The 13,275-nt window shown below is 26.3% G+C and overlaps 2 protein-coding genes and 1 long non-coding RNA gene across 3 annotated transcripts in view; 1 reads left to right on the top strand and 2 right to left on the bottom strand.

Annotated features, from left to right (window-relative positions):
• The window catches only part of LOC139812403 (uncharacterized), a 339,231-nt gene that overhangs the window by 121,726 nt on the left and 204,230 nt on the right, over nt 1-13,275 (top strand). The window lies entirely within an intron of this gene.
• On the bottom strand, nt 325-2,917 carry LOC139811871 (uncharacterized). Its single transcript, XM_071776309.1, has 6 exons — nt 2,520-2,917; nt 1,282-1,440; nt 953-1,208; nt 773-838; nt 563-652; nt 325-481 (listed from the first exon to the last, which is right to left on the bottom strand). The coding sequence occupies exons 1-6, from the start codon at nt 2,702-2,704 to the stop codon at nt 422-424; spliced, it is 816 nt and encodes a 271-aa protein (XP_071632410.1). The 5' UTR covers nt 2,705-2,917; the 3' UTR covers nt 325-421.
• Nucleotides 6,525-12,026, bottom strand: LOC139811437 (uncharacterized). Its single transcript, XM_071775725.1, has 3 exons — nt 11,651-12,026; nt 10,983-11,257; nt 6,525-6,816 (listed from the first exon to the last, which is right to left on the bottom strand). The coding sequence occupies exons 1-3, from the start codon at nt 11,895-11,897 to the stop codon at nt 6,703-6,705; spliced, it is 636 nt and encodes a 211-aa protein (XP_071631826.1). The 5' UTR covers nt 11,898-12,026; the 3' UTR covers nt 6,525-6,702.

The raw sequence follows: 13,275 nt of genomic DNA, 5'->3' as shown, positions 1-13,275 counted from the left end.
TTTTAATAATTGACAATGTAGTAATAAAATTGATGTCAATAATAATGTAATAATAAAACAATATATAAACGTAAATAATCTTTACAACATGTAGCGCTTTAAGGTAATAGAAATATATCTTTTGATAAATTATACAAAAATGTTTTACGTTATGTGTAAAAAATAATTGTAAGAAAAACAGGAGAGAGATACTTGGTATAGGAATAGAACGTAAAGTATAAAGTATTAATTTTGTTTATAACATATTTTTTTTTTAATGATAAATTAGTTTACAGCGTAAATATATAACAACCAATGCATGTTTAGAAAACATTTTATTAGATATTTTACTTATCAACGTCTTTATTTTTCAGTATTTTAAGTTATTCATTTAAAAGTTATTCATACATTCATACATGTTAATCATGACTTTTTTGAACGCTTACTTATCCATATGCATTTGTGTTAATATAACTAAAATTGTCACAGTGTACTTGGAGAACTAAAAAAAAGTAATCTTATTTTTCATATCTTTATTATAAATACGTGTTTGGTGAGTAAACATATGAAAACTACAACGTACATCATGAAAGACTTTATAGCCAAATTGGAAAAGTCCAATTCCACAGAATTTGAGTGGCGTTTGAGCTATTTGCAATAGAAACTGTGAAATCTATATTAACATAATGGGTTAATATATATATATTTTTTTGTTTATCTGTTTTTACTTAAACTTAAATTCGTGTGTTTTATTTTAGCAATATTTAACAAACTTATTTTAAGATTAACTTACGTTTTCATGATTAATATCACGATTGGAATAAGATATTTTATTTATTAAATCTCCTGCTATATTTGCCTAAAATTAGTGCAAAATTAAGATTGTTTTTAATTTAGTCATATAAAAAGTTCTATTAATAACTGTTAAAAATTATTCCAAAATAATTTTGAGTTTGAATATATAGAATAATACCTTAGTGCTGATTCTCTCGCATACATAATTAATGTACAGAAGTTTAAAGATGAAGTAGAAACACCAAATTAGATTGGAAACAGTGAATAGTGTTTTGTTGTTGCCTTTTACATAATCGTTGATAAATATTATGTTGGTAATTTCACAAAAAATCTGTGTTAACCAAAAGGTGTAACATACTATGGATGTAGTTATCTCTACTCCGAATATCGAGTTTATTTCTCGAGTTATCTTATATAGCTCCAAATAAAGATGCCTGAGTAAATGCAATATTTTAAATTGATTATATGCAATTACCATTATTTTTAGAATTTACATTTATTTTTTACATTAAAACGTAAATCAGCCAGTCATTGTTTGCAACTTTTGGAAATCTGCGTTGATGCGAATGTGACAGAGGATATTCCCAAATTGCCGTTATTCTATGTTTATTTCTTGTCAAATTCCAAAGAAATTTATTAATTTGATCAAACTTTATTTTTATATATCTGAAATAGAGAAAAGATTAGTGGATAATGTTTCGTACCATTTGTAAATATATGTATATGCAAAAATATATTGTATTTAAATCTTTAAAAGATCTTAAAGAAATAGAGAATTTCTTTTACACGTATTACTAATATAGTTTCATTAATTTAGGGGAGACCGGGGCTCCTTGGCACAGTTTTCACAATTTCGGCATTTGAGTTTTTAAACAACCAATTATCATGATTAAACAGTACTAATATGATAGAGAGAACCTTTCTCTATCATTTTTATGCCAGGAACGCTCCTGTATGCTGTATAGTTTTTTTGTAATAAGTGAAATACGAACATGCTGCATTGTAGCTAACTTGTCCCGATAGGGTAAGTTGGCTATGCCACAAAAGTTTATGTTAAATTAATAAAAACGTAATAGAAACACAAAACGGGTAACAGATATGCAGTTTTTGATAAAGATTGTATCTTTTAAAATTATTTTATAATGATCGAATAGCAAAATGCTGTTGCAGAAAAACAATTGTAAACTATTTTAGATATAGCTTTTTTCAACGTAAAAATATTAATATAAATATATATCTAGCTTTTATCAGCATTGTAGGTAGCAAATCACATAGGTATTCACACAGGTCTCACGCGAGCGGCAACAACAAGCTAAGCGTGCCTTGATATAAGCCAGTATATCCCATCCCTACATACGTTTGATTTCAGTTATTTTATTACAATAAATTACTGTTGTTCCTCAAAATAACGTCGTTTAGTATGTCGTATAGTAACAGAAACTTTTCTTTTAACTAATGATACGTCACTTTGATTTATTTCTCAAACTGAAAAAACATTAATACGATTTTTTTAAACGCTCGAAAATTTGCTACCTCTTGAATCAGAGTTTTCTCTATTTCTATTGTAATACTTGTTTGGTTTAAATAAAACTTTGGGAAAAGTTGATAACTTTTTCATTGTTTTTTTCACTATAAATACATAAACAGTATGCATTGCCAACTTGCCTCTTGTGCCAACGAGCCCCGGTCTTCCCTATACATATAATTCTACTAAGATAACTTCTTTATATAAAAGATATACCAACCCAAGAATACTCGTAAAAATCAGACTTCTAATACAATTAACGTGAGTACAATAATTTATTATACAGACGATATAGATAGCTGTTGTAACGTCATAATTGTATTCATTTTGCAACCATCGAGTTTCTATATAAGTTAATAATGTGACTATTATGATCAAACTCAAGACGAACCATATCGTCTTCATATACAGCTTGTGGTAATCTATTGTTGTTCCAAGTTTTTCCAATGTATCGTCCACAATTGTAAGCTTTTTTAAGCAGTCCCTAAATTTCTGATGTAAGACGTAATGCGTGATAATGCACAAAGAAATAATGTTTATCTGAAAACTTGTCTATCCTATGTTTAATAACGTAATTATCTTAACTTCCAAGAGATATGTAATTGAATATAAATAGCATTCTTATAATATATTTCTTTTTTGCATGAAACAATAATTTGTTAAATATATTGAAAAAAGAAATTTAACAATAACTTATATATATTGTATCAATATGCAAAGCATTTTATATTCTTATGACAAGTTTCTTCATTATAAAAATAAGATAAGAGATAAGGAATAATAAATTATAATATAAAATATAATATCAAATATAGAAGTTATAAATTAAAAATTTTATTACTATATGTAAAATTTAATTCTATAATAATACAGACATTAAAGTTGTATTATTTCGAAATGTAACTAAAATTATGAATGAGCGACTAATGACGAAATTTTCTTACCTTATTATAATACACTCCAATCGCAATTGTCAATAACATTGTGAAAATCTCCACATAAATACAAATACGGTATGTAAGAGGATAAACAATGTTAACATAAGGCATTACTGTATAGCTGAAGAGGAAATAATAAACCAACCAGAAGAGCAGCACGTACAAGAGATTGAAATATCTTCGGTGATATGTTGAAAATTCAACAATTCTCAAACCAAACACGTAACTGATCGTCAAAAGTAGCAATAAAGCTGACGGAATGTTCTTCATTGCGTATATGATAATTACTGTTGTGATTTTGAACTACACTTCTCTTACTAACCAAATGGTTGCATCAGTTGTACTGAATAGTAAGAATAGTAGATTGTAATTTTTGTTGAGGCATTATAGATAATGAAATAATCAATTTATTTTAGTTTATATCGCAGTCTATCGGAAAAGAATTGATGATGGACATGTCGTTTTTTTTTATCCAGAGCAAATTTATACATATAAGATGCAGATATTAATGTTGTTTATGACATTTCTGTTTTTTATTATTTGATCGAGGAGTCATTATAGCTATCTAACAATATTATCAAATTATATAATGTTGATCTAAATCTATATCCAATCATATTAATTGAAAATGTTTTATTAAAATATGCTGATATTAATGTTGTTTATGACATTTCTGTTTTTTGTTGTCTGATTGTGGAGTTATAGCTATCTAAAAATATTATGAAATATATAATGTTGACTTGAATCAATATCTAATAATATTAATTGAAAATAATATTAAAATGTGAGATATGAAAATAAGATATAAGAAATATTTATTCTTTCCTTGAGAATTGTGTGAAAATCATGTCATATAATATGTTTTATAAATTATACATTATATGCAGATTATTATTTAAATTATTTTTGTAAATTTCATTATATATCTTATAAATGCTTACTTTTTTGTGTACGCTTGTATTAATATGATCGAAATAGTTGCAATAGATACGATAAGTTAAAAATAAAGATAGTGTATAAGTTTTTATTTTAAATATTTATCACGAAAGTAACTATTTGTAGTATCTATGTAATTATATAATAAGTATAACGCACCCTGTGAAGAAATTTGAAGCCAAACTGAAAAAATCCGACTCCGCAGAATCTAAGTGGTGCATAAACTATATGCAATGAAAACTGAGAAATCTATATTAATACAATGAATCACTTTTAATGCAATCTTATTGGTTATTTATATGGAAATAAATGTTAATTACATAATATTTATTTTACATTTATTTTAATAACGTTTAGCAAATTTATTTCAAAACTTACGATTTCATGAATTTCAATATTGCAAGTGAAATAAGATAATCTATGTTTTAAATTTCCTGTTGCACTTGCCTAAAATTGGAATATGTTGAAAATTGAAACAGTTTCTGATTTAATAATGAAATGTATTTAATAGTCAAGTTGTATCTTTTAAAGAAAATATAAGTTTTTCAAAATTAAATAAATATCAATACCTTGGCGCTGACTGTTTCGCACACGTAATTAATGAGCAGAAATTTCAAAACGTTATGAGACAATCAGACAAAATGCAGAACAGCACAAATATATCTATTAGTTTTTATATAATTGTTGATAAGCATTGCGGAAAAAATTATGCGTAAGTCAATCACAATCCAACCAAAATAACATGCCATTTTAAAAGACATTTGTGTTCCAAGTAGTGTGTCTATCTCGCGAGATATTTTGTTTAACTCCAAATGAAAATGTCTGCTCGTACACAATATTAAACGTAAATGTATTAAGAGATGTATACCTAAAAACATTTTTAGAAATATTTCAAAAAGATTTAAGTTTTCCTGCATGATAATTTAGCTTTATTAATTTAATTGCATATAATTGCTATAAAGTAATGTAAAAATATCGTATATATAAAAAGATGTACCAACGTAAGAATACTTGCAGTAGTCAAGTCACTGATAACGTTAATATGAAAGGAGTAGTTTCGTATAAAGAGGAGAAGCATGGCTGTTACAATATCACACTTAAATTCATGTTCTACAAATAATGCTGTCCCACAACATGACTATCACAAACCATCCCAAGACGAGCCATATTGTTTTCTTACGTAGTTTATCGTAATTTGTCATTGTTTCGAGTTTAAGCAACGTGTCATCTACGATATCAAGTTTCTTTAGATAGTTTCAAAGTTTCTGTTACAAAGATGTACCTAATGAGATAAGTAATTATTTGATCAAAAATTTGACGATTTTATATAGCTTATGTGTCTAATGTCGTATGTATCTTATTCTTTATATAAAGACATATAATAGTTTTTTCTTTGTTCTTTTTTTTACTATTGTACAGTGCTATTATGTGAGTAAAAAAAATATGAAATAGCAAATGTAATTTTGAAATATGTAATAATGTCTATTTTAAAATTGACAATGTAGTGATAAAATTGATGTCAATGATAATGTATTAATGAAAAAATATATAAACGTAAATAATCTTTACAACATGTAGCGCTTTAAGTTAATTTATATATATAAAATAGAATGTCTGTATGTATGTCTGTTCTTTATACACTCTTAAACTATTCGACCGAATTTTTACCGAAAGTATAAAATAGGGGTAGAATTTTCCGGGGAGTCTATAGAGTGTATAGTTTTTCGTTACCGATTTTTTTGGAAACCCGTATCCGAAATTTTTTCAATTTTTTGGGAAATAATTGACTGAATCTTAAAGAATTTTATATAAAACAAGGGTAGAATTTCTCAAGGAGTGTCATAAAGTGTATCATTTTTCGTTACCAATCTATTTGGAAACCGGTATAAAAAATTTTTCGAATTTTTCGGGAAAATTAATTAAATCTTAAAAAATTGTATATAAAATAGGGGTAGAATTTCCCGGGGAGTGCTATAAACTGTATAGTTTTTCGTTACCGATTTTTTTGGGAATCGGTGTCCGAACTGATAAAGGAATTTTTTTCGATTAAGGATATTGAAACACAAATGAAGTTGTTTGAAAAAAAAACGACTCCCGGGCGAAACCCGGGTAACCAGCTAATAGAAATATATTTTTTGATAAATTATATAAAAATGTTTTACGTGTTATGTGTAAAAAATAATTGTAAGGAAAACAGAAGGAAGAGATACTTGGTATAAAAATAGAACGTAAAGTATAAAGTATTAATTTTGTTTATAACATAATTTTTTTAGAAAATGATAAATTAGTTTACAGCGTAAATATATAACAACCAATGCATGTTTAGAAAACATTTTATTAGATACTTTACTTGTCAACGTTTTCATTTTTCAGTATTTTAAGTTATTCATACATTATATTAATCATGACTTTTTCGAACGCTTACTTATCCATATGCATCTGTGTTAATATAACTAAAATCGTCACAGTATACTTGGAGAACTGAAAAAAAGCAATCTTATTTTTTATATCTTTATTATAAATACGTGTTTAGTGAATAAACATATAAAAACTACAACGTACATCATGAAAGACTTTATAGCCAAATTGGAAAAGTCTAATCCCACAGAATTTGAGTTTTGTTTGAGCTATTTGCAATAGAAACTGTGAAATCTATATTAACATAATGGGTTAGGGCCACTTTGACCAAGCTCCGATTAACTTAATCGTTGATTAGTCATTTGTCAATCTGCTTCATGAGCAATGCGATTGGTCATTTCCAATGGACTAATCAACGATTAAGTTAATCGGAGCTTGGTCGAAGTGACCCTTTTAAATACATACATTTTTGTTTATTTGTTTTTACTTAAACTTAAATTTGTATGTTTTATTTTAACAATATTTAACAAACTTATTTTAAGATTAACTTACGTTTTCATGACTAATGTCACGATTGGAATAAGATATCTTATTTATTAAATCTCCTGTTATATTTGCCTAAAATTTGTGCAAAATTAAGATTGTTTTTAATTTAGTCATATAGTGTTATATTAATAATAATTGTTAAAAATTATTCCAAAATAATTTTGAGTTTGAATATAGAATAATACCTTAGTGCTGATTCTCTCGCATACATAATTAATGTACAGAAGTTTAAAGATGAAGTAGAAACACCAAATTAGATAGGAAACAATGGACAATGTTTTATTGTTGCTTTTTACATAATCGTTGATAAATATTATGTTCATAATTTCATAAACCATCTGCGTTAACCAAAAGGTGTAACATACTATGGATATAGTTATCTCTACTCCGAATATCGAGTTTATTTCTCGAGATATCTTATATAACTCCAAATAAAGATGCCTGAGTAAATGCAATATTTTAAATTGATTATATGCAATTACCATTATTTTTAGAATTTACATTTATTTTTTACATTAAAACGTAAATCAGCCAGTCATTGTTTGCAACTTTTGGAAATCTGCATTGATGCGAATGTAACACAGGATCTTCCCAAATTGCCGTTATTCTATGTTTATTTCTTGTCAAATTCCAAAGAAATTTATTAATTTGATCAAACTTTATTTTTATACATCTGAAATAGAGAAAAGATTAGTGGATAATGTTTCGTACCATTAGCATATATATATGCAAAAATATATTGCATTTAAATCTTTAAAAGATTTTAAAGAAATATAATTCCTTTTACACGTATTACTAATATAGTTTCATTAATTTAGGGGAGACCAAGGCTCCTTGGCACAGTTTTCACAATTTCGGCATTTGAGTTTTTAAAGAACCAATTATCATGATTAAACAGTACTAATATGATAGAGATAACCTTTCTCTACATTTTCATACCAGGAACGCTCCTGTATACTGTATAGTTTCTTTGTAATAAGTGAAATACGAACATGCTGCATTGTAGCCAATTTGCCCTGATAGTAGAGTAAGTTGGTTATGCGACAAAAGTTTATGTTAAATTAACGAAAATGTAATAGAAACACAAAACGGATAACAGATATGTACTTCTTGATAAAGATTATATGTTTTAAAGTTATTTTGAATGATTGAATAGCAAAATGCTGTTGCAAAAAAACAATTGGAAACTATTTTAGATGTAGCTTTCTCCAAAGTAAAAATATTAATGTAAAATGTAAATATATATCTAGCTTCTATCAGCATTGTAGGTAGTAAATCACATACTCACACGGGTCTCACGCGCGCGGCAACAACAAGCTAAGCGTGCCTTGATATGAGCTAATATACCACATCCTTACATACGTTTGATTTGAGTCATTTTATTACAATAAATTACTGTTGTTCCTCAAAATGACATGTTGTATAGTAACAGAAACTTTTCTTTTAACTAATGGTACGTCAATACGATTTTTTTAAACGCTTGATTTACTTGCTACCTCTTGAATCAGAGTTTTCTCTATTTCTGTTGTAATATTTGTTTGGTTAAAATAAAACTTTGGGAAAAGTACGCATGTCATAAAAGAGATATATATTTTGTGATAACTTTTTCATTGTTTTTTTTCGCTATAAATACATAAACAGTATGCATTGCCAACTTGTCTCTTGTGTCAACGAGCCCCGGTCTCCCTTATACATATAATTCTACTAAGATAACTTCTTTATATAAAAGATATACCAACCCAAGAATACTCGTAAAAATCAGACTTCTAATACAATTAACGTGAGTACAATAATTTATTATACAGACGATATAGATAGCTGTTGTAACGTCATAATTGTATTCATTTTGCAACCATCGAGTCTCTATATAAGTTAATAATGTGACTATTATGATCAAACTTAAGACGAACCATATCGTCTTCATATACAGCTTGTGGTAATCTATTGTTGTTCCAAGTTTTTCCAATGTATCGTCCACAATCGTAAGCTTTTTTAAGCAGTCCCTAAATTTCTGATGTAAAACGCAATGCGTGATAATGCACAAAGAAATAATGTTTATCTAAAAACTTGTCTATCCTATGTCTAATAACGTAATTATCTTAAGTTCCAAGGGATGTAATTGAATATAAATAGCATTTTTATAATATATTTCTTTTTTGCATGAAACAATAATTTGTTAAATATATTAAAAAAAGAAATTTAACAATAACTTATATATATTGTATCAATATGCAAAGCATTTTATATTCTTATGACAAGTTTCTTCATTATAAAAATAAGATAAGAGATAAGGAATAATAAATTATAATATAAAATATAATATCAAATATAGAAGTTATGAATTAAAAATTTTATTACTATATGTAAAATTTAATTCTATAATAATACAGACAATGAATTTGTATTATTTCGAAATGTAACTGAAATTACTTATTACTGAGTGAGCGATTAATGACGAGATTTTCTTACCTTATTATAATACACTCCAATTGCAATTGTCAATAACATTGTGAAAATCTCCACATAAATACAAATACGATATGTAAGAGAATAAACATCAATGCTAACGTAAGACATTACTGTATAGCTGAAGAGGAAATAATAAACCGACCAGAAGAGCAGCATGTACAAGAGATTGAAATATCTTTGGTGATATGTTGAAAATTCAACAATTCTTAAACCAAATACGTAACTGATCGTCAAAAGTAGCAATAAAGCTGACGAAATGTTCTTCATTGCGTATATGATAATCACTGTTGTGATTTCGAATTATACTTCTCTTACTAACCAAATGGTTGCATCAGTTGTACTGAATAGTAAGAATAGTAGATCGTAATTTTCGTTGAGGCGTTATAGATAATGAAATAATCAATTTATTCTAGTTTATATCGCAGTCTATCGGAAAAGAATTGATGATGGATATGTCACTTCTTTTTACCCAAACATATAAGATGCAGATATTAATATTGTTTATGACATTTCTGTTTTTTATTATTTGATCGAAGAGTCATTATAGCTATCTAACAATATTATCAAATTATATAATGTTGATCTGAATCAATATCCAATAATATTAATTGAAAATGTAATATTAAAATATGCGGATATTAATGTTGTTTATGATATTTCTGTTTTTTATTATTTGATCGAGGAGTTATAACCATCTAATAATATTAATTGAAAATAATATTAAAATGTGAGATATGAAAATAAGATATGAGAAATATTTATTCTTTCCTTGAGATTTGTGTGAAAATCATATCATGTAATATGTTTTATAAATTATACATTATATGCAGATTATTATTTAAATTATTTTTGTAAATTTGTTATATATCTTATAAATGCTTACTTTTTTGTGTACGCTTGTATTAATATGATCGAAACAGTTGCAATGGACACGATAAACTAAAAATAAAGATAGTGAATAAGTTTTTATTTTAAATATATTTCACGAAAGTAACTATTTGTAGTATCTATGTAATTATGTAATAAGTATAACGTACCCTGTAAAGAAATTTGAAGCCAAACTGAAAAAATCCGACTCCGCAGAATCTAAGTGGTGCATAAACTATATGCAATGAGAACTGAGAAATCTATGTTAATACAATGAATCACATTTAATGCAATCTTATTGGTTATTTGTATGGAAATAAATGTTAATTACATAATATTTATTTTAATGACGTTTAGTAAATTTATTTTAAAACTTACGATTTTATGAATTTCAACATTACAAGTGAAATAAGATAATCTATTTAATAAATCTCCTGTTGCACTTGCCTAAAATTGGAATATGTTGAAAATTGAAACAGTTTCTGATTTAATAATAAAATGTATTTAATAGTCAAGTTGTATCTTTTAAAGAAAATAGAAGTTTTTCAAAATTAAATAAATATCAATACCTTGGCGCTGACTGTTTCGCACACGTAATTAATGAGCAGAAATTTCAAAACGTTATGAGTCAACCAGACGAAATGTAGAACAGCACAAATATATCTATTAGTTTTTATATAATTGTTGATAAGCATTGCGGAAAAAATTATGCGTAAGTCAATCACAATCCAACCAAAATAACATGCCATTTTAAAAGACATTTGTGTTCCAAGTAATGTGTCTATCTCGCGAGATATTTTGTTTAACTCCAAATGAAGATGTCTACTCGTACACAATATTAAATGTTACTAACAATAAGTAAAATTCCTGCATTTAATTGCTGGAATTTACGTATACTTTAATTCTTACATAACAGTCCATATTATGCACTGACTGCTTAGAGTTTTCGAAAGTCTGTGTCGATGTGAGTGTATCATGAGATTTTTCGAAGCCAATTTTATTCCATATCTGTCATCTTTCGTTAAATCCTGAAGGTGTTTATTGATTTGATCAAACTTTAGTCCTATATATCTAAATATAAAAAGGAAGTTGGTGAATAATGATATTGTTATTAGCAAGTAAATGTATTAAGAGGTAATAGATGTATATCTAAAAACATTTTTAGAAATATTTTAAAAAAATTTCAAGTTTTTCTGCATGATGGTTTAGCATTATTAATTTAATTGCATATAATTGCTATAAAGTAATATCGTATATATGAAAAGATGTACCAACGTAAGAACAGTTGCAGTAGTCAAGTCACTGATAACGTTAATATGAAAGGAGTAGTTTCGTATAAAGAGGAGAAGCATGGCTGCTACAATATCACACTTAAATTCATGTTTTACGAATAATGCTGTCCCACAATTCATTAACATGACTATCAGGAACCATCCTAAGATGAGCCATATTGTTTTCTTACGTAGCTTATCGTAATTTGTCATTGTTCCGAGTTTAAGCAACGTGTCATCCACGATATCAAGCTTCTTTAGACAGTTTCGAAATTTCTATTACAAAGATGTAATGAGATAAGTAATTATTTGTTCAGAAATTTGATGATTTTATATAGCTAATATCGTGTCTAATATCGTATGTAATCTTATTCTTTAAAGACATATAAATAGTTTTTTATTGTGTTATTTTATACATTATTTTATACGGTACAAATTAATTAATTAATTGATTTAAGTAAGAAAAGTGTATTTATCTGTGTATATTGCGTCAACATGTAGGAATTTCATGATTTTGTGGCAATTTTTATTACTAAACATATATATAAAGTAATGAATTATAATGGAAAAACTTTACAGTTACTTTAGATATTGTAGTAGTCAGATATATTTGAAAATGTTTATTATTAATAACTACATATTACTATTTTCTCACCTTCTCATGGTATACACTAAACACGATTGACAGTAATGTTATAAACAAATCCAGGGCATAGAAAATGTGGTACTCGATGGAATTATATTTATTAAAAGAAGATATGAATGCAGACGTTAAGAGAAAATAATAAATCAACCAAACTAATAGTATATATAAAAGACTAAACCATAGTTTTAAATGTTTTCTAGATAAACTAGCAATTCTTAAACCAAACACATAACTGATTATCAGAAATGGCGTCAAAATCGTTTGAATACGGTTGGTCATTGCACATACCGATGCTATTTCAAACTGCATTTCTGTTGACTAGATAGTTGTATAAGTAGTACCACCTTCGAATGGTATAGTAGATCTTTGTAATTTTTATTAAAGCACTTATGGATATTAAGGTATAATCAATCTATAAAGTTTACGCGACGCGATCGGATCACAAGAGGATAGATGATAGGTATTATCTGTATATATCTATTTGTTCTTATATAAAATAGATATTTATATAACAAAAGTATAAATATTATTTTTAACATACTTTATTTTTTTATCTAAGCATTTGTATTTTATAGCAGAAATCTTAAAATATTATTAATTAAACATCACATGAAAGATTTTAGTTATAATAATAAATAGATTATATACATAAATATAATTGTGTATTATAGAGCACTGGTTTTTGTTGGTACAAATTATATTCAATTTTATTTATCATATAAATAAATTTTATGTTAAGAATGATTCTTATAAAATGAAAAATTGGAAAAAAGCGTAGAAATAGATATGAAAACATAATAGAATATTTACCACTTGTTTTTTTTTTTAAAGAAAATGTTATTAATTTTTTTTTAAATTATTACTTTTTCCCATAGTCTTAATACAGGAATATAAAACCATATTTTAGCTAGAGAATATTTATATTATATAACATGTTTTATAAAT

The sequence above is a fragment of the Temnothorax longispinosus genome, chromosome 4 (assembly GCF_030848805.1).
Source record: "Temnothorax longispinosus isolate EJ_2023e chromosome 4, Tlon_JGU_v1, whole genome shotgun sequence".
Taxonomy (NCBI): domain Eukaryota; kingdom Metazoa; phylum Arthropoda; class Insecta; order Hymenoptera; family Formicidae; genus Temnothorax; species Temnothorax longispinosus.
The sequence above is the reverse complement of the archived record's forward strand: the minus strand, read 5'-3'. Positions and strand labels throughout refer to the sequence as shown.

Excerpts from the sequence above, each read along its gene's own strand:
- LOC139811871 (XM_071776309.1), bottom strand. The coding sequence starts at position 2,704 with ATGAAGACGATATGGTTCGTCTTGAGTTTGATCATAATAGTCACATTA. Across the intron at positions 1,441-2,519 it reads ATTTTTACGAGTATTCTTGG|ATATATAAAAATAAAGTTTG; the intron begins GTTGGTATATCT and ends TCTCTATTTCAG. Across the intron at positions 653-772 it reads GTGATATTAATCATGAAAAC|ATTTCACAGTTTCTATTGCA; the intron begins GTAAGTTAATCT and ends ATGTTAATATAG.
- LOC139811437 (XM_071775725.1), bottom strand. The coding sequence starts at position 11,897 with ATGACAAATTACGATAAGCTACGTAAGAAAACAATATGGCTCATCTTA. Across the intron at positions 11,258-11,650 it reads ATATACGATATTACTTTATA|ATTTAATATTGTGTACGAGT; the intron begins GCAATTATATGC and ends ATTGTTAGTAAC. Across the intron at positions 6,817-10,982 it reads GCGAAACAGTCAGCGCCAAG|TTTCTATTGCAAATAGCTCA; the intron begins GTATTGATATTT and ends TAGATTTCACAG.